At 37.4% G+C, this 22,183-nt stretch overlaps 1 protein-coding gene across 1 annotated transcript; it reads left to right on the top strand.

Moving 5' to 3' along the window:
* Positions 1 to 3: 3 nt before the first annotated feature.
* LOC100374213 (histone acetyltransferase KAT5-like) lies at positions 4 to 20,244 on the top strand. The gene is made up of 12 exons (XM_002731203.3): positions 4 to 78; positions 188 to 245; positions 815 to 838; positions 1,626 to 1,694; positions 1,904 to 2,052; positions 3,825 to 3,953; positions 6,770 to 7,042; positions 12,630 to 12,719; positions 13,927 to 14,067; positions 14,483 to 14,576; positions 18,873 to 19,032; positions 19,679 to 20,244. The coding sequence occupies exons 1-12, from the start codon at positions 52 to 54 to the stop codon at positions 19,893 to 19,895; spliced, it is 1,431 nt and encodes a 476-aa protein (XP_002731249.2). The 5' UTR covers positions 4 to 51; the 3' UTR covers positions 19,896 to 20,244.
* Positions 20,245 to 22,183: the final 1,939 nt, after the last annotated feature.

Here is a 22,183-nt window from a genome sequence, read left to right as displayed (position 1 = left end):
CCCGAAATTGTAAAATGGGAGAGAAGAAACAACAAACACATAACATTCAAAATGGCGACTGAAAACGGTGTTGATGTGGTAAGTCTTCAAAAAATAGCAATTTTGCACAATTATTTGGCGCCTTTAATATACGAATTATACCGTATTTGATGTTTTATAATTCACTCTTCTATATTTTACCCTTCAGCTCGACATGGTGTCAGAGGGTTGTCGTCTCCCCGTCTTGATGACCAACTCAGACGAGCGTAAGTTTCATTATTTATGTTGACATTGTTCGCTGTCCTCATTGTGTGTATGTTTGGAATTCACACACATGTTTTGTTCATGGCTACCGTTCCCACATTTCTACCAACATTTGATTAGTTCATTCCTGTGTCGAAGGTAACCTCCCCCAAAATGGTATATTCAATACGGGTAATCAAATTCAGGCTACTAAGGGGTTATCCACTTGTATTCATGGGGGGGGGGTGGCAAGCTAGACACCGAAAAAAAAGGCGCAAGGTGTTGATGCAGGTACATGTTCAATGGATAATAAAAATGTACAGAGAAAAAAATGAAAAAACAAATGTATTGGTCAGATTTTCTAGCCACCCGCCATGCGTTGAAATGTTTGACCCTTAACTGGCTGTCTGTTTTTAAGTGTTAAGACAGTGCAAAACGGGACAAAAGCAAAAAAACAACAATAATAATTATTAATTTCTGATTAGAGATGTAGCATGAGAACCCTCCCACTCTACAAAAGTTTTTTCTTTCACTCTGTCTTTTTAAACTGTTTATACATATTAAACAGAAATTATTTAATTTTATATTTCAGAGTCAAGCTCACAAAGTTTCAAAGGTGAGTATACATGTTGGTGTAACCTACAATTTCACAGTTATGTCAAGTGGTATCACAATTGCTAGTCCCCGTTCGGACAGCATTTTTTTTTTTTTTATGCGTTATTTTGGACGTGCTCTGTCAGTTTACATTCAAATTTGGCACTTGCATGTACTTGATACATGTTTGGATGATTGTCCATGACAATTTGTTTCAAAATCTGGTCAAGGATGGCCGATTGACAGCCATCTGACTTTTTGGCCTTACTACTATATTTCCACAATTTATGTACCATTTTCATTTGTATTTGGCACATACATCATACATATCAGTGTGTATCATAATCAGATCAAAGATGGCCGAATAACAGCTGTTTTTATTTTTGGCCATATTACTACTACACTGAACCTGTGTTTTGATGTAAATAAATAATCTATTGAATACGCCACTTGTAACTCAAATTTCAAGGACACGCTCGCGACGACCCCTCTGCTTTAATATGACGAGCACAAAGAGATCTTTCAAAAATTTAATAGGGACTGTGTCATTTTCAATGACTTGTTCATTCACTGTCACATTCTATCAGAAGTTTGAACATCATTACCATGATTGCTCTATTAGTAGTGCATTTGATTATGTAAATTACAGAGGTGTTTATTTAATGAAAATAAGTAATATGTTAATAATTCAGTATAAAGAATAACAATTTTTGGTTTATATGTGCTTCTAACAGAGCAGATACTTTGTGTGATATGTTTACCTCAAAAATCCCACAGCTTACTCATAATGCTATTTTTTTCGTTTCCAGCTATTGCTGAAGTTCTTAGTCGAAAAGATGGACATGGTTCGCCACGATTTTATGTTCACTACATAGACTGTAAGTTTTTTTTTTTGCATTCAGTCACTAGCGTCACTTCTGTTAGATTTGTAGTGTAATATTGGTGTATGTTACAAAAAATAATTCATTCATTCATTTTGATAATATTTGAGTTATGTTTAATTCTCTTTCTTGGGATTGTAATGTTATAATAGTTTTGTGTATTTGATATATAATAAACTAATTTGTTTTCCTATGCATTCTTCCAGTTAATAAAAGACTTGATGAGTGGGTAACGCCAGATAGATTAGATTTAGAAAAACTACAATTTCCCAAAAAAGATAATAAAACCCCAGTCAAAGAAGGCAAATCTATAAGTTCAAGAGCTTCAACGCCAGAAAAAGAGATTCCATTTCAGGTAATGATGATGTAATGTGGTTTATACAACGTGTACCATAAAAACTTCATGACATTTAAATAATATATCAATTTTTACGAATTTTGGTCAAATTTCGCAAAACACTTGATAAGATGCATGATGCATCATTTGTTGTCAAAAAATCATTATTTCCATCAAAAGACAAAGTTTCATGACCAAAAAAAAGAAACAGTTGATATGATAATTGTACAGGCATTGTGCATACTGTGTGGTATTCTTGTAATAATCTTGTATTATCATACATGGAATGTTCATGTTCAGCCATTTCATTTTAGAATGAAACTTTGAAACTAGTTTCACTGTGCATTACAAAACATTACAAAATTTGTAGTTTATAGTTTAGTTTATAGTTTATTTATTGCAAAGCAAAAGGCCATTGGCCCAAAGAGCAAATACAGTTTCACTTAACAGTTGTAACAATAGAGAAAAAAACAACAACATTGGAATAGCTATAATACAGTCCATTTTGTGAACGTCAATTTTTTTACTCGCTACATGATTATGAATGTCACAGTATTATTTTTTGGCAGATTTGCATACTTTCTATCCATCAGAATGACACGTGCATATTTATGTCCTATTTAGTCCCTGTTCAGGCGAAGCCTGAAAGGGAAGTACTAATTTTACTTTCCTTCTCATTTTCAAGTTGTGCAAGTTATCTCTCACATTTTCTCAGAGACTCTGCAGCAGATGTCAATGAAACTTGGCAGGTTGATGAACAAGTCTGTGTTACATATGCACGTAATTTTTTTTCCAGATAAGAAAATCCTAAGTGGGTCTTTTCAAGATTTTCATCCAAAATTACCTCTCTCTACTACACTGACAGCAACTGAGCATGCTCAAAATAATTGATTTTGTTAAATTCAGATTCAGATTCATGAATTCCTGATTTCTGATTCACAAGTTTTACCAAATGTATTTGATCGGTAGTGTATACTTTTCAGCACTCAGTACCAACTTTGCAGAACCTCAAAACCTAATTTCAAAATAGCTTTCTTATCATCGGAAGTCATCTTTTAGGTTATTATTAATATGACCACACACTATCCAAAAAATATGCAAATTAGCTAAATCCAGTTATTTCCTTTGATCTCAGCAACCATTGAGCCGGTTTCGTTCATATTTGGTAGGATTGCACCTTGACACAATTAGATGTGCTTCTGACAGTAATGACCACGCCCTCCCAAAAATATGCAAATTAGATCAATGCAGTTATTTGCTGCTATCTCTTACCACCACCATGTCGATTTTATTCATATTTGGTATAACTCCACCTTGGCACTAGTAGATGTGCTTTTGGCAATAATGACCACACCCTCCCAAAATATGCAAATTAAAACAATGCAGTTATTTGATCTTTGATTTGACCCAGGTCCTGGTAATATACTAAGACCTTAATTAACAAAGAAGTCATGTACATCAAGGTTCACTCGATTTATAAATGCAGTTTCTTGAGCAAGTATACATGTATGACAAATAGTTTTGTTGCACTTACTTAGTAGATTCTGAACATGGGTCAGTGGAAGTTTTTAGTTGTCAGTACAAAAGTAGATTATTACCTGTTGGCAGATGTTCCTTGTACCACTTTATAATCAAATAACGGGGACTGTGACATTCATGTCTTGTAATTTGTGGTCTTGAAAAAACAATTATTTTTACTACCATGTTAGTTTTTTGGTATTTGTTTTTATAGCATCAAAAGATTATCCAGTGATTCAGATAAATACAGTAGTATCTTTATTTTCTTACAGAATGGGGGCATGGGTGGTGGCATGGGTGGTATGAGCAGTATGGGTGGAATGGGCAGTATGGGCGGTATGGGCATGATGAAGACCAAATCAAATGCAGGAAGAAAACGTAAAGTACCAATAGATAGTGAGGTATGTGTAATACAGACCAATGTGTCAGTTCTTGTATCTTTGTGATTTTAATAATGGGGTCATGATTTTTACATGTTTGTGTGAGACGGATCTACTGATAAGTTAAATGGTCCAAAAATGTCTTGATGGTGATATTTTGGTTGAATTTCACTCACAAAGAAGACAAGTCTGTACTGTAAAACCATTTATTTTCACTGATATTTAATTTCATTTAATGTTTTGAGCATATTCACTGTGTTTCAATTTAATGAATTTGGCAAGGAAACAATGAGTTTTATTGTTATTTTTACATGTTCAGATAGATTTAATTTAGCGGATTTTACTTTAAAAATGGGTCCTTGTGCGTACATTATGTTGTATGTATTATTTTAATAACAGAAATGCATATATGCAATTTTCAAATTATCAAATACTACCGAATTCTGCCACAAATTCGCCCATCATGGGGTTCAAAATTTAAAAAAAATGATCATCAAATATTTGTTGGAGACTTATATTTTCATTGAAAAATCCAGCTTCGCCGACTTTCAACGCCGGCAGTTGTAAGACCCAAAACGAAAGAAACTATAGCAGAAGCTAATCTAAATTTTATACATTTTTTTTCTCGCTGGATTAAAAAGTAGACGGCCTAAAATTTCATTACGATGTATCCCAGCGCACCTTTCTCCCAAAAAAATCACATTAATGAACCTTGTGGGCCAAATACAATTACTTTTATTTTATTAGTAACGAAAGTATATTCTAAAAGAAGTAAAATAAAAATGAACACAACTGCATTGCTTAGTAGCAAATGATCTTGGTAGCGCAATCCGGTCATGCTGCATTTCACAATTGTTGATTATTACCTAAAAGAGGTTATAATAACGTACAAAAATTAAATTTGTTGAATAATTTATGAAATGCAAATAAATTTCAACTTATTTCATCGTAAGCAGTGTTCTCCCCAAAGCGTTTTAGCGTAGCGGGGCCGCTACTCCATTATTTATGCCGCTACTCTGAGAGATTGCCCGCTACTCTGTGGCATTTCCTGTTACTCTTTCTTTTAGCTTGTTAATACACGTGCGAATCTGTTAGTCAGCGTCCGGTACTGTGAGCCAAATCAGGTGTGAATGGAAACATGTCAGTGCTTACGCAAAGACAATGGACTAATACAGCTTCGTACTTCGACAATAAACACTTTCGCCCTATTTAATTGGGGTAATAGCGAGTATTTTCTCAGTAGCATATTTGGCTGGAAGAAGCAACGATGTCAAACAGCAGAAATATTACGTTGTGGTTCCGCGTAGAACGCCCTGCTGGGCCCCTGGTTGCGAGCGATAAACCCACCAGCAACGCGGTCACCGGTACCCCTGTCGGCAGTGGTACTAAACGTGTCCAAGATGATGTTACAACGAAAAGTGCAAAAAAATAAACTCTAGATTTGATGCACAATGGACAACAAAATATACGTGGCTGAGAGAAACATCCGATGGCAAAGGTAAAAAAAGTATTTATTTGTAGCGTTTTACTTGGAAGCGAGTTTTGACCTAGTTTAGTAAATTTTTGTATGGCTTCATTTTTTGCCGATCGTCGAAAAATTTTTTTGGAAACGACCTTCTTTCTGGAAGTTCAAAAATTGTTGGCTACGATTTATCAAAGTAACTAATACTAGTATTGTGTTTTGAAATAGTTGGGTAAAGTTTATCGTGGCAATTTTTAAGTTTAGCGACTTTTCAAAATGGCGGCAATTTGTTTATTTTCGTGTTGATCGTGACGATATTTTTTAAATACAAGTATTGATTCGCTCCTATTTCTTATCTTTTAGGAATGCTGTGTCACATATGTGGAAAATTCAACTTAAAAACATCCAGAAATAGTTCTTTGGTATGGAATTCTATGCCATGTATAAATATTACGAAATATGCTATCAATAAACACGCACACTCGGAGATGCACAAGAAGGCCATGTCATTTAATAGAAGTGGGAAGCAAAGAAAATCACGGCGTTCTCAAAAGCTGCAGATCACTGGGCTTCCATGAAAGTCCGAAGAATCAACATTACATAGAAATCACACAGCAGCAGATTCATTTAATCTTCTACATAAATTTGTTAAAAAATAAAGACACATTTTCATCCATGCAAGCCTGTCATTATTGTTTTCTTTATCTTCAGACAAATGCTAATGATATGTAAATTATATGCAAATTAGCCGCCACTCTGATACATTTTTCTGGGGAGAACACTGGTAAGCAAATGATTCCGGTCGCATTTTAAACGCTTGATGCTGTAGAAATGAATATCCGCCATGTTTTGACCTTGGACAGTGTTCTTTGACCTGACAGGTCAAATCGCTAATAAACCAATCAAAATGATGGATAATGCCAACATGTTCAAATTACCATAGCTCATTTAAATATATTAATGTTATTGAAAACGCAGAACTGAAGAGATTTGCAAATGCTGTTGTACAATCTTTTGTCTTGGATTTTGATGGGAAAGCAGCGTGATTTAGTTTTTAAATAAAAAAAATTACCGGTAGTTGTTTTCAAAAGATAAACAGGGTGAATTTATGGCAGAATCCGGTAGTATTTAAGCATTCTTATGCTATGAAATAAGTAATATTTATTTGGTTTGATTGTCACAGATTTTGGGAATTTTTACTGAGTTAAAAATGTTGTCTTATATGCTTATTTTTTGTATCTGCATTCAGTTAGAGAAATCAAAACCCACTGAATAATTAAGTCTTATATTATGGATTGTGCAGATTTATCTTTGATGGGACTATATATAAAGTGTAGTTTGTGTGTTTGATATTAAATGTCTAAATTCGTTGTAGGATTCTCAAGATAGTCTACCACCACAGTCACTTGTTGCTGCTAATAATGTACCTCCCAAAGGACCCAGGCAAACTGGAAGTCTAGTTGATAAAACCCATGATGATGTTGTGACACGAATGAAAAATATTGAAATGATTGAATTAGGACGACATCGTATAAGACCGTGGTATTTTTCACCATACCCTGTGGAATTAACGAAATGCAGTGTGATCTATTTATGTGAATTTTGTCTGAAGTATATGAAGAGTGTTAAATGCTTAGAAAGACACAGGGTAAGCTGCTGTTCTTGTAAGTGCTCTTTACGACCATACACATGTACAGAGTTTGTCTATATTCATATAACCAAGCCTCATGCAAACTTCATATAGTGATTTTAGTGATTTTTTTTTGTAAGAAGGGCATTACGTGATATATTGGTACCCATCTTTGATTTCTTTGTCAGTGCAATACACTCAAATTCTTTTTTCTACTCATATTTTTGGTCTTGAGTGCCGTCCTGATTCGATCTTTAAATCATGGTTACTTAGTCGAGTTCAACTTTTTTCATTGAAATTAAGGTAGAGATGTAGGTCCGTGGGCACTCAGAGTGAATTTTTTTTTATTTGCTTGTTCTTACCCAGACAGTCTTGGCTAGATAGTGTTAAAATTTCGGAGCATTGTCAATGTTGTAACATACTCAAAAAACGATTTTAAAATACAGTGAACCGATCATGTGTATGTGATTAAAAGTCCCGAAAGTTTGTTTGTGTTGCTCTTTGATTGACAAGTCACTGTTGATGTTATGTGCAAATGATTCCTGGCCTCAGTTATGAGGCAGTGGTGTGCAACTTTCTGTCCTGGCTCTCTGTTTACATACCTCAAGAGTGATCAACTAGCAAACTACAAAAAAAACAGACAAGACATGGACGCTTCCAGCATGCAAGTGGAATGAAACAAAACATACAGTTGTAAATGATAAGTAAACTTATTCCCCCTTAAACAATTTGATTTATTTTCATGTAGGAGAAAGCCCCGATAGGGCGATTTAATTTTCGCCCAAAACAAGGCCAGAATTTTTTTTGTTTTCTTGGTGCATAGATTTCAAGCTTTTTCACATTGTGAGCGAAACTAAAACATGTTTCCACACATTTTTACTCCGAAGGCATTTTAACACTGAAGTAAACATTTTTCGGGTCGCTGTAACAATCACCGTGCTGATAGAATTGCGATGCAATGTACAAACAACACTTTTGTTGCTGTCATCGATAACTAACTTTTCAGTGTCAAAATAGACAAACGTAAAATGCTTGGATAACTAAAAATAAAAAAAATACTCTTGAAATTACCAAAAAAATCAGCAATGAGATGCTGTTTTTAAACAGGAAACAGAAAGCGGAAAAACCATACACTCTGCAATGCCATCATGGTTACCTTAAACGGAAACCTTGTCAGCTAGCATGCACCGATAGAGATGTCGCAAAGTACGTTGTATGGTTGTGCTCAGCGACCTCTGTATTAAGGTACTCTATGAATGAGGTATTTCCAGAGGGCAGGGTTAGTTTAATTTTCATCCACCTGTCTCGTCTATAGTTGAATAAAACCTGCCTCAATTTTCAATAGTTCCCCTTCCAATGACTTCATTTTGAATTTGTTTCACCGGCAAAGTATTCAAAGAGCACTGTGTAAAAACTTTTCAATGGAAATACTAATAAATAAGCCATTTTGTTCCTGGTAAACATAAATTTTAAAATTTTTTTATTAAGTGTTTTTAAATCAAAATCAGGGTATGCATTCAAAAGTTAAATAGTTTTAAGTGCACTCTAAAATGCATGATTTTAACCCCAAACCCACACCACCTAATATGGTATCATAGTACATTATTTTAAACCATAGAACTCGAAAGTTTAAGTAAAACTCTTTCGAATGATATATAACTTGATGGGTAAAAGATATATTTTACTCATGTAATTACAGTAATTAGAGCCAATTAAAAATAATGTCTCCTAACCTACATCTCTACCTTAAGGGGTTAGCATATGTTTAATGTGTTTTTTTTCAATATTTTTTTTTTATTTTAAATTATTGATGGTTATGACAGTATCTTTGACTGTGCTTTTATTCTAAACAAAAACTCCATTTTATAACGCTTATTTCGACGTTTTTTCTATTTCAAAACATTGCCACGTGTGATTGTTTATAAACACCACCAACACAAGCACAACACTCCCATGAAAGTAATCCTAATTGACACTTGATGAAAGATCTGATTTGCATATCAATACTACAAAGTTTACGTAATTACGGTACTCATTTCGCCCAGCTTTCCGCTTTTACACCCACAGCTTATTGCTTGATTTCCAACCGAACGGTCTTGTCAGACCGGAAATCGACAGTATTTTAATCGCTCTTTTTTTCGCTCGCTCGCTTATTGAAAACATTGACTGCTAGCCAAAACACTGATCACACATGAGTAGTCGAAATGGTACTTTTTCAAATCTAATAGTCGCATGACAACCAATCGTCAAAGCAACTTAACTGGGACCTCTTGTTACGTGTTTTGGGTGCTTGTTCTAAATCAGTAAATGTAATATTTTATTTTAATCAGACAGTTACGTGAAAAGAGCATAGGTAACTTCTTTCGACAGAGCAGAGAAACGAGGAAAATGTTAATGATTCATTCCAAAAATAACGATACCAAAACCACGTTGGTCCACAGGTGGGCGATCTGGTATAATTTGACATTCAATTTTCAAAATTAAGTCACGATCAGTGAATGAGCTCGATCTATACGTACCGTAAAAGTGTTCCCACAAAAAAATATTTTGACTAAAACGGCCACCGTGACATGCTCTGGAAAAATAGAACAGAGCTTGACATAAATGAATAATTCAGAAAAAAAAACGTGTCAAATTTAGTCAGAGCCATAAATATTTGGTGGCCAGATGATGAACAATTTGAAAATCAGGATTCACGCGGAAGTCCTTCAGGGCTGAAAATCATCGACCCTACTCTGGGTTACCTTATTTCACAACTAACAAAGAAAACTGATTCGCCGTGGACTCAGCTTAGTTTTTCTTCTTTCTGAACTGAGGTCAAATCCCCTCCGTTAGTCAAAATATACCGATGTTTTTCAGTGAATAATTTTGAAGCCTGTCACAGAACAAAAAAAAATATGTGAATCGAAGCCGGAGATTGGACGGTACGACGACCCTTTAATTAGCGTCAAATATGCTTTGTTACAACATCATTGATTTGCTGAAAGTCACCTGTTTGGAGCACGACCTGGGTCACAGAACCATATTTGTCCGTATTGTCAACAGGATTTTGCGAAAGAACCACACCCACATTTTTCAATCATTTTCAGAGCGGAAGTTGCCAATAAATGTCGAAAATCTTGTGCATTCCATGTGTTCGGATAAAATAAATCTAGCGATTGCTAAAAATGGTTATTAATATATTTCCCCGATGCTCTTGGAATTTTTATTTTTTTTTTTTATTTCAAGGTAATAAATGGCTAGTTGAAGTTGTATCGACTTCAAGGCGACTGTTTCACCGCGAACAACCAAGCTCTGTTGTAGTTTCGCAATGTAAAATGAAATATATAATAATAATAATACTTGTTTAATTATTTGGGTTTTCAGCCCACAAATTACGGAACATGATCCCCATGAATTACGGTCAATGTTTTGTCTCGGCTGATTGTAATGAATGCCGGACGTCGGGACCGATGCCCGTCTTCAACTCAGTATGGAGAAACCAACGGGAATCGATTTCCGGAACAAATTATTGGGGCACGGTCAACAGACATTCCAAACAATGGAAATTATCAACGAAAGAGGAGATTTTTCTAGATATACTGCCATGACAAACATGTACAATTAACAAATGCACAAAGAGGTGTAATATTAGGTTTTATTTTAGGCTTATAATAAATATTTTCTTTCACTCAGCTCATGCATGGAACTGGCATTTAGCTTCATTGTCCTTCAGCTTGTCTTCGCCTTGAGGAAAGCAACAATAATTATACAAACCGTAAACACATTGCAAAGACTCAACAATCGGGAAAGAAAACCCAGACAAACATGTCATACTTGTGTTGAAATAAATTTTGTATTTCACGTCAGAATATTGTTGAAAATAAAATATTCAATCCAAGCCAAATCAAAGTCAAAGGGTCAGATTGCGTGCATATAATTATAGATAGTTAAAACGAAAAGTATTTGATCTTTTGTCGGCTGTTCAACATTTATAAAAACCAGTAAGACAATTATAAGACAATGTGAACCTCGGAAATTTTCTGCGAGAGAGCGGGCGGTGATATTTCGGGGTTTTCACCATCGAAAATAAAGATTCCAGTGGAATTCAACAAGCGGTCACAAAAGCGAGCGGGCGGTGATATTTCGGGGTTTTCACCATCGAAAATAAAGCGGAAATTGTCCAGTGGAATTCAACAATCGGTCACAAAAGCGAGCGGAAAAAGGCAAAGTCATCGCTCTTGTTAGCACCACGGTTATTGAAAAAGAAACAGTGTTCGCACGCTTGCGACGACGTACCTCACTATCAGTTTTACAGTGAACAGTAATCAAAACAAACTTGAAGATATCTTGTGCACACGGCTTAAACCATTTTCTTTATTTGGAATAACTCCGCCTCCACACCATATTAGTAATATGCAAATCACTACGTCACTTTCGCGGGAAGTCATCACATTGTCGGTTGACACACGGTAGGGCCGTTCTGAGATTTCGAAACATATTTCATCCTGTCTTTAACGCGTATAACATTTAGCCCCGACATTAGAAGGCATTATTTATTAGTTGGTCGCTAGGCAGATATGTTTCAATAATCATAACTTCATATTTTTCAAAATTTTTAGGCCTAGTTTGAGATTCATTGACCTTGGACGTTTTTTGCGTTTATCTTGAAATTGATTTCTACGTAGTTCTACAGATTCAGTACGCAATTTCTAACAAACGAAAGGTCAGATCGTCATCATTTTTGGTCAACTTTACCGCTATATAGAGTACTGGAGGAATGTTCCTGGATTTTTTTTGTCTGCCTTCGTTTTTTGTTTATTTTTATATAGAGACATGTTGTTTTTACTCATGTATTAACGTCCAAACATTTGAAATAAGGCTACATAAAAACAAATTATAGTTGCAAAAAAACGAAGAACATTGTACATGAAGCACTTCTCTATAATATTTACATAAAAAAATATATTCAGTTGTGCTGTAAATTAATTATTAATTGCGTCATTAAACGTTTTACTCCATTTTCGCGTATTCTTGTGATCACGTGACTTGGTATTTGCATAATTTAAAAAAATTGTCATATTTCCAAAGTTTGAAACAAGATCTTTATTATGGTATATAAAATGTATGGGTAAAATGTATGTTTCAATCTGTAAATTGAGGCCAAAAAAATGGAACCATCGAACGTATGCTAACCCCTTAAGTCGGTTCCTAGTTTAGGCAGAATTTGAATTTTCTGTGATTTCTAAGTTTATTTTCATTATTAATCTCATTTAATTTCTTCATTCCAATGATCAATGAATTGTACCCGAGTAGTGGTATGTCTCACTGTGTTACCAGTATATCATTGTTAGTTTTTAGCCAAAAAATATGTCTAATTCATCAATACTCTTTGGCTCACTGAAGGCTATGACTTAATTATAGGGGAAATTTTTATATGAACCTTTCTGTTCATTAGCCATACTATAGACTTGATCATTCCTTTGTTTTTGTGAACTTTTTGTTGTATAAAAATGGTCCACAACACTGTAGTAAAATAAATTTATATGTAACCTAACATGAGTAACATAATATTTAGTAGATTTTGTACTTGACTAATATTTACTTTGTGTACATACATTTTTAGGCCAAGTGTATTTTTAGACATCCACCTGGTAATGAAATCTACAGAAAGGCTACCATATCCTTTTTTGAGATAGATGGAAGGAAAAACAAGGTAAGAAAATTCATTGTGACAAATACAAATGCATAGCATAAAATAATCTTTTTTTATCTAATATCCATACAACTTGAATAAAGATACTTCTAAAGCCATGTTGGTCAACAACTGTGATACTGATTGAAAACTTTTTGTATTATATAGTGTACATATAATAAAAAATATTTGCCTTCATACTGGGGGAGGAAATCCAAATTTTCTAATTATTATCTCGGACCTGTAGTTGTCTGGGTAAACACCCAGGGTCCTGCACATGGAAAATTGCCAAAAAATAGGAGTGGGTGTATTGAAAAAAACAAAAATTCGCGAAAATTGACAACACGCAGATCGAACTGCGGCAAGGATAGAATGGCAAATGAAAACATGCAATGGAAATAAATGAACAATATGCACAATTAGAAGTAAAACAAAAATAATTTATTGCTTATAATGTGACAAGTAAACCAGAAATAATTAAAAGCGACAATGAGGAATTATTTGAATAAGGATTTCCCCACCGCAAACATGATCAATGCGCGTGAACTAAAATGTCAGGGGGTTGAACTGCGTAAATTTATTTCCAGTTTTGACAAATACTGGACCAACTGTCATACTCAACCAATAATAATTCATGAATTTACACAGTAAAAATTACGAAAGTTCATAGTTGTTTGAATAAATTTCTCAGATTTGCACTTTCATTAATTACCATCGTCGTCAAAGTCAAAACCCTCAAAGTCCCTACAGCTTCATCCTGAAGTTTGTTGATGTCAACAATTTGGACTTAGTACTTTTAATCCATGGATTTCGCTGTCTGTCAGCTTGGCATGTCTAATCACAATGAAGAGGCAAGAAAAATGGGGTCGCAAACAAACGACTCTGCTCTATCATCTTTGACCTTTAAGCATCTGCATCTGCTTATTTCGCATTCACCCCCCGTTTTACGCAATTGACATTTATTTTTCAAGGCTTTTTTATCAGAATCACAACAGGCTGCATAGAAGTCAACTGTTAATACAACGAACAAAAATAAGATTTTTTAAAATTTTAGTGTAGAAAAAGACCCCATGGGCGTATACCCGGACATGACCTCAATTTCTTTATTGTATCAAAATTAAGGTGGCTGTTTGCCTGGGCATGGGCACTTACCCGGACAACTACGGGATTATTTTTTTTATAATATTTTATAACTAATTTATTTTCAAATCATTATATTCATTCATAGGTTTATTCGCAAAATTTGTGTTTGTTGGCCAAGCTATTTTTAGACCACAAGACCCTATACTATGATACAGATCCATTTCTCTTCTATGTTATGACTGAATTTGATTCAAGAGGCTATCATATTGTTGGATATTTCTCTAAGGTAAGAATTTATATGGCCACCACGAAATCGGTGACAAAACCATATTTTATTGCCAGCTAAAGAGTGGGCAATATCTAGATAATGGTGATACAATATCATAATAATGGGAATATTGCACTAGTGCTGGTACAATATGTGGATATTGTACTGGTACAGGTACAATATCTTGTTATTGCATTGGGTGATTATCAATATATTGATATATTGCACTGGTGCCAGTACAATATCCTGATATTGTACTGTACAAGGATCAACAAAGATGTAATTGTATGGATAATACCCCCTTCCCCCAAGAGAACAAAAGGGTCAGGAAGGCCAGAGCGTTTTAATGAAGAAGAATATCAGAAACATTATGTATTATGGTTGCATCATGTAGTTTATAAATCTCCAGGTTTATTCTTTATTATTTTTGCAGGAGAAAGAATCTACTGAAGATTACAATGTTGCTTGTATTCTAACATTACCACCATATCAAAGAAAAGGATATGGAAAATTACTTATTGAATTTAGTAAGTTGTCTTCTTTGCTGTAATTGGGAGAGCATAAAGTAATATTGATTGTATGCAGTTTTCTTGAGATGTTTAACATGTATAAATGTTCTTGCATGTATAATGGGTCAATTTTATGTCACCTGTGTTCTGCCAAGAATCATCACCCAAATGCATATGTAGGAATGTTGTATAATTTGTGGTTATTACGAAGATACCAAAATGTATGCACAAAGACAGTACAGTGGAAGTGTCAACCAACTGATGGCGTACTATTCACTACGTACAATTACCCACCATAGATTCCGGTCAGTCAAAATGACTATTTTGAACTGTAGGCACTAATCAGCGATTCTGCCGGTGACGGAGAGATAGAATCTAGGTCAGTGGAAGCCCCATGACCCCAAGATTCTTTTTCCCTTACGTCACGAACCACGTGACTGAGCCCATATGACAACGCCATAGACGGCTGTACAGACACTCTTCTTTTTCTCCGCATCGTATGGAGATCAAGTCTAGCACCCCCCTCGCAACTGCCGAATCCATGGCCACATATCCCTGTCGTACACAGATTGTGCCGGTGTAGTTCGGTTTGGAGACAGCGGGTGACGGATCCCTGGACCTTTCCAGGTGGTGACATTCTGTTACGGGATACCGCTGAAATCTCCATTTCCCCCGTCAGTGTCTCCCCTGTTGAGCACTGCCAGGGGACTCACGCAAGGCGGAAGCAATCAGACACGAAGTAGCAGTTTGCTGGGAAAAGGCGCCATACACAGGGTACATCAGCCGGAACTAAGTCCAGGCTTCTACCCAAATGTGTTCGTAATACCAAATCTACAAGTGGCGGGCGTCCAGTTCTGGACCTAGGCAGACTGAATCGGTACGTGCTCCTCGATCAATTCCACATGGAGACACCATTCAGGGTTCTTCTCTCCATCCACCGTTTCGACTGGCTAGCCCCACTAGACTTAAGCGGGGCCTACCTGCACATACCAATGCACCCAGCGAGTTGCCATCTTCTTCGAATCGTCCAGCTGGGCCAAGTAGTCGAATTTCGGGTGCCCCCCGGTTCGGGTTAGGCACAGCGCCCTACGTGTTCACCAGAGTGATGAAACAGGTAGTGCTGCTGCTTCACCAGATGTCGGTACACCTCAATCCGTACTCAGACTACTGGTTACCAACAACCCGGACAAGGGGTTAATAGCCAAACGCGTCAGGCTAACACAGGATTAACTTCACCAGTTGGGCTCGTTAGTAATGTCCCACCTCGATCCATCACGCAGTTGGTGTCCCTGGGCATGGAGTTTTGACACAGAGGTAAGCTTGGCTTAGCTACTTCAAGCGTATTGCTTAGCGCTAAGCAGCCTAGCCGAATGCCTAGTCAGCGTTACCTCGGTGTCCCTCCGTGAACTAATGCGGATCATCGGAATGATGACCTCGGTTCGAAGGGTCGTTTCCCAGGCCGCACTACGCAGCCGCCCGGTATAATGCTTGTTATAACGCCGAGCTCTCTTATGGGAACTAGATAGACGGGTTTCGATCTCGGACCAAGTGAAGGAAGCCCTGCCCTGGTGGTCGTCACTGGCCAACCTCAGGCAGAGGGGCCCCCTTGGACCCGCTCGCCGCAGGAATGACTCTGGTAACAGATGCCTCCCCCCAGGGTTGGGGAGCGCATCTATTGGACGAACAAGCCCAAGGATATGGCTCCCGCATTAGTTTCAGGACTACCATATCAACCGGCTCGAACTGAGAGCAGTGTACTAAGCACTACCACGCTTTCTACCCGTAGTTCAAGACCACAGAGTCCTGCTCCGCACAGACACCGCAGCGGTGGTCTCCTTCAAGAAGGAGGGGGACGCATTTCCCATCATTGTCAGTCTTAGTGGAGCAAAATCCTCCTTTGGTGCCTGGAATACAATGTGGAGCTAACCGCACACCACCTTCCAGGGGTGAGGAACAGTCTGGCGACGCCCTTTCAGGGTGGCTCCGTCTTCAGAACACGTATTGGCTTATACCCCAGTGGGTAGCCTCCAGGCTGTTTCGGCTGTGGACGGTCCAAGGTTAGACCGGTTTGCCTCACCCCAGAACACCAAGCTCCCAATGTATGTAACACTCCTGCTGACTCCAGCATACACTTGTTAGTGTAGCGGAAGGGAGATTGATCGATACCATCCCTCTATTGACTAGGTAGCAGGCTCCTTCGTCCACCTGTTTGACGAAGTGGGTTTGTCCTACGCAGCGATCGTTGGCTACAGGTCGGCCTTGTCCCCCACCATTCAAACATATGGGAACAAGACTAGCCGATTGTCCTATTATTAGGAGGCTATTTACTGCTTTCCAGACGCTGAGACCCCATACAAGGGAACCGCCCAACTGGGACTTGTCGGCTGTGTTGTCCGCTCTAAGCAGACCGCCCTTTGAGCCTCTCCGATCAGCACCACTCAAATTTTTGATGTGGAAAATAATCTTCCTACTGGCCCTCGCCAGAGCGTCGGCCAGAGCTGGAGGCATTGTCCTTCTCGAATGATGTACCGCCATTATGGACAATCAAGTTGTGCTAAAGACACAAATCGGGTTTCTCGCCTAGAACCAAATCCCAGGACACGATCCTCACCCGGTCGTCATCCCCGGCTGTCAAATTTTGTCTGCTTGGAGGGTCAGGACGAATTGCTTCTCTGCCCGGTCCGGGCACGGAGTCACCACCAAACTGTACCAAGGATTTGGGATGGGGTGCCAGGCACATATCTTTGTGTTATGGCCCATGCAGGCAGGATAGGCCGGCCTCCCCAACTTCCATAACCAGGTGGTCTACTGCGATTGTATTAGAGGTCTATAATACTTTGACTTCCTCGACACAGAGCTTGCAGAGACACCAAGTACGAGCGCATGAGGTATGTGCGATTGCTAACTCGGCAGTGCTAGCGTCAGCCCCCCCCCCCCTCGAGCACACATGGAGGGCAGGCTTCTGGAGAACGCAGAACGTTTTTATCAACTACCACCTAAGAGACACCGAATCCATTGAAAAGGGTCTCTCTAGGTTGGGTCCCGTCCGAGCGGGTCAGTCTTGGTTTGCTGACCCAGCCCGAACGACCGCAAGAGTCCCTGCGCATAGGCAATAAGTTAGTCTTTGCATTTCATGCGGACAGATTTCTCTACCGTCAGCACTCCCCTGGAAGCTTCCAGGTCCTGCTTTACGGCCTATGCCCCCATGCAGAACTGTTTCGGTATTCGAAAGCTTACTACCCCCCAGAATTGGGTTGGGGTCTAGCTTTCTTGGGCACACCGAATCCTGTCACCGTAGCAGCATTTTGGCTTCTTGCTCCGGGACAGCACAGGCAAGGTAAGACACAACCCTTTTTGGGCCTTAACCAGGGTGTTGAGTGATTATTGTATTTCATCCCAGACTGGGAAGAGACTTTCATCTTTGCTCGGAAAACCCGCCACCTAACGGCGTCTGACTCTGCCTACAGTTCAAAATAGTCATTTTGACTGACCGGAGTCTATGGTGGGTAATTGAACGTAGTGAATTTAGGCGAGGGTTCTCCGAAACCACCTATTCACATAGTTCATACCCACCATAGACTCCGGGTCCCCACCAACCACCCCACTCTTTCCGTAGTGTTGGTCTAAGTCCTCGATGCGGAGAAAGGAACCAGAGTGATTGTACAGCCGTCTATGGCGTTGACATTTGGGCTCGGTCACTTGGTTCGTGAAGTAAGGAAAAAAGATTCTTGGGGTCATGGAGTTTCCCCTGACCTAGATTCTATCTCTCCGTCACCGGCAGAATCACTGATTAATGCCTACAGTTCAAAATAGTCATTTTGACTGACCAGAGTCTATGGTGGGTATGAACTATGTGAATAGGCAGGTTCGGAGAACCCTCGCCTAAGTCTGAGTGCATACGGTATCCTTGTAATAACCTTATTACAAGGGAATGCAGAAATCTGGTCAAACCCTGGTGGCAGCCATGTTTGTTATTAGAGGACGCTTACGCTCGCAATCATTCCATATTTGGAATTCGCATTCCCTAATATGGTAAGATGAATATACCCTGTAAAATACCGCAAACGTGTGACATGCTGTAACTTATGGCATTACCGTGACAGATGTATAATAACACATAATAAGTTCATCACAACCACTCTCAGGATTGATTGGCATTACGTAAAAGGTATGAACCTGATTGGTTATTTTATTTTGTTATCCAAGTGTAAGAGACATCCATGCTTACAAAGTGTTAAGTTTTGTGTAAACAAACAATTCATTTTACATGTGTCAATCATATAAAGCCAACATTCACCCTTCTTGATTTTCTAGGTTATTTATTGTCAAAGTTTGAAGGTAAAACAGGCTCTCCAGAGAAACCACTGTCTGATTTAGGGTTGCTGTCATATAGAAGTTATTGGTCGCAGGCAATTCTTGAGATCTTAGTAGACCTGAAGGATGAAAATGGAGAGAGACCACAGATGACTATTAAGTGAGTAGGGTTCATTTCCAAAAATATTGAAAAATAATGTGTTCAGTTATTTGTTAAGTACCTTTTCAACTGTATAGGATACAGGCCTGCGGTTCTGTAATTGGCGATCAGAACATCTTTGTTTAAATAACAGAATGTATGCATAATTGTTGTAGCTTGTTGTCTGCTACAAGAATAAAAATATTGAATAATATAAACAGTGTGCTGCAAGGGTCATTCTCATTGGTTGATCAGTACCATAAGCTATCCAATTATCAGACGATAACTTAAGGACAACGCATGAACGCTAAAAATATGACTGCACATGAATCAACAATACCCAATGTGTGCCCACAATTGTAAGAATTGTTCTAACAAAACCATTATGATTTGTTTCTGTTAAGAGATCTTGAAAAAAATTCATTGTTAGTTTGTTAACCATCCATACATTTGTTATTTAATCTAGGTTCTAAAATGGATAAGGTTGTAATAGTTACGTTATGTTCTTGGCTCATTATAACATACTTAATGGGCAGTGCATCCCAAACTGCCAATCCAAAATGTGTGCAAGTTTCCTGTTCTTCATGTAATTAAAATCCTATTATAATTGTATCACCATCTATTTTTGATAATTCAAATATATGTCTTAACACTCTTGTCATTACAGTGAGATATGTGAGATGACTAGTGTTCGAAAAGAAGACGTGATATCAACGTTACAACATTTAAATCTTATAAACTACTATAAAGGACAATATATAGTAACACTATGCAAGGAAATTGTGGATAGTCACGAACGTGTCATGTCAAAGAGAAAAATTCGAATTGATCCGAAAAGTTTACACTGGCAGCCAAAGGATTGGTCAAAGAGAGGAAAATGGTAGTGGTTGTTACTGCACTGTGAATACACTAATACAGACACTGCCTTGTTTTGTGAGAATACAACGAAATATATAATGTTTGGATGATGCTGTATTTGACCTAATTTTCACTGTGATTAATGTTTTTACAATTTTTCCAAGAATCTAGCTTCAATGCTAGCATAATGTCTAAAGTTCTGTGATGAATACTACCCGGTACATATAATTGATTGTTTCAGTGTTTGTTCATCCTTCATATATTATCATTTTAATTATTTCATGCAACAAACTGATACAAAGTAAACTTATCAATATGAGCTTGTACTATTACTGGCTATAAATGTTATGTAATAAATGTCATGACTTCACTAGATTCGTGTACAGTTGCATGTGTTTTTTTTCTGTTGATTAATCTTCAGCTCAGAATCTTTTCTGAGAATGAGAAATACCCATGTGTTACCTATGTGTGAGATTTGTGTTTAACATAGATTTTCCAACAATCCAAAACACACTTCTAGTGGAAAGCACAAACATGAGTTTTGTTCTGGATATGATGTGCATTAAATATTTACTTTGACTTGTTTGCATATTCTTTGATGCATTCAAATTATCCTAGGAATTACCTAGTTACATCTTGGTAATGTCTTCTTCTGTATTCATTGTTTTGTGCAACATTTAAAGTCCTATTTTTGTTAGCATATGTATTCACATCTCAAGCTTGCTCAGCTTTAAGAATTTTAGTTGGATAATACACAAAGTGCTTTTTACTGCTTTTGGGTAATAAAACACAGACTCTAACAAGCTGCGTAAATTGTTTAATTTCTCTTAACTTGTTTAATCTTGTTTAATCTTATTCTTGAAAATTGGTGCAAAAAGCTACTCTATGTAACTGGACACAAGTATCCATCTGTCTGATCACCCAGATCTAATGTAGGCAAAAGTCATTGTTTCCACTACATCTGTCTTGAAAAGCAAGAAACCTACTCCATAACTAGCACCAAATCCTAAGTTAAGAGAGTTTTGAAAGTGTACTGTTGTCATTTTTTGCTTGCCAATCTTCATAAATGAATGAATGAAGGTTATTAAACAAAAGGCTTGCTTGATTGTTGATGTATTGATTTTGACATATTATTCACCCAAGCCACCTCGTGTTGAAATTGGTAAGCTCCCATTGGAAGAGCACATTGCATTTCTGCCTGAGCATGCAGTCAAAGCACTACTACCAGGGGATCTTTTTGGGGAAAATACAACAAAACTACTTCAATCTTTACCAGCTCAACTCCAAGAGTTCTCATTCAGAGTGAGAGTGATTGGTGTGTAGTTAAATTTAGTATTATTCTACCTGGCCTGCCTTCAATTCACTCTAAGTTTTCTTGCTTTTCAACGACTGTTTTCATCTGCTTGATACATACATACAAACATACATATATACTGTAATTAATAACTCGCATTACACTGATCATGCACATTTATTCAAGCAGTCTGTCAAGTGAGATGAGAAATGCTGTCTTGTCTGCCTTGTACTTTGTTGGCAGCATCACTATTGATTGAAACGAACATCTCTGATTACATAGACCCACAGCAGGGCCTATCCACTTGCTCTGTACACTTATGTTTTAACTGGGTGCATTGGCAGATCACGATTTTGAGTAATTTGTATATGTAGAGAATTAAACTTGATTCAACTGGGATTGAGTCATGTTGTCTGATGTGAATGTGCCTATCACCAGTGAATTCCAAAAGCCTTAGTATTACAGAACTTGGGTGTTTTTGTCATGTTAGGTGGTGTTACTTCTATGGAGTTGGATCGGTTATTTGCTTGTTTGTGCTTCTATCTACTCAATGTTTAAACTGTTTCATGTGGTTTTAGCAAACCAACATTATTTGATGGCACAATAAAAGCTGTAGTTAAATCACTGGTTGTACCAACAGTTTACATTAAAGTTGTATGCTTATAACAAAGACATTGTGTGAATACACACCTACGTGGAAAATTATGTACAAAGTTTGCAATCTTACATTTAAAGTCTCTATTGCTAAGTTACTCTGAAACCCTGCATTCTGTCAATGTGCATGTACAGTTGGTGAAGTTACGTGAAAAATATGTATTGCCAGTCAGTAGAGTAGCGTGCAAAGTTGGTAAATTAACATAGTAAGAGTATTAGCGAACAAAGTTATTTGGAAATTCTATAGTGCTAAGTTGCAAGTCTGCATGCAATGTTGTTGATGTTACATAGAAAATCTGCACAAACTTGCGAAATAGTTGTTAAATTTGTGCACAGTTGGTAAAATTACACTGGAAAGTCTTTATT

Source organism: Saccoglossus kowalevskii, chromosome 2, assembly GCF_978046115.1.
Source record: "Saccoglossus kowalevskii chromosome 2, keSacKowa6.1, whole genome shotgun sequence".
Classification (NCBI taxonomy): domain Eukaryota; kingdom Metazoa; phylum Hemichordata; class Enteropneusta; family Harrimaniidae; genus Saccoglossus; species Saccoglossus kowalevskii.
This window is presented reverse-complemented; position numbering and strand designations above follow the sequence as displayed.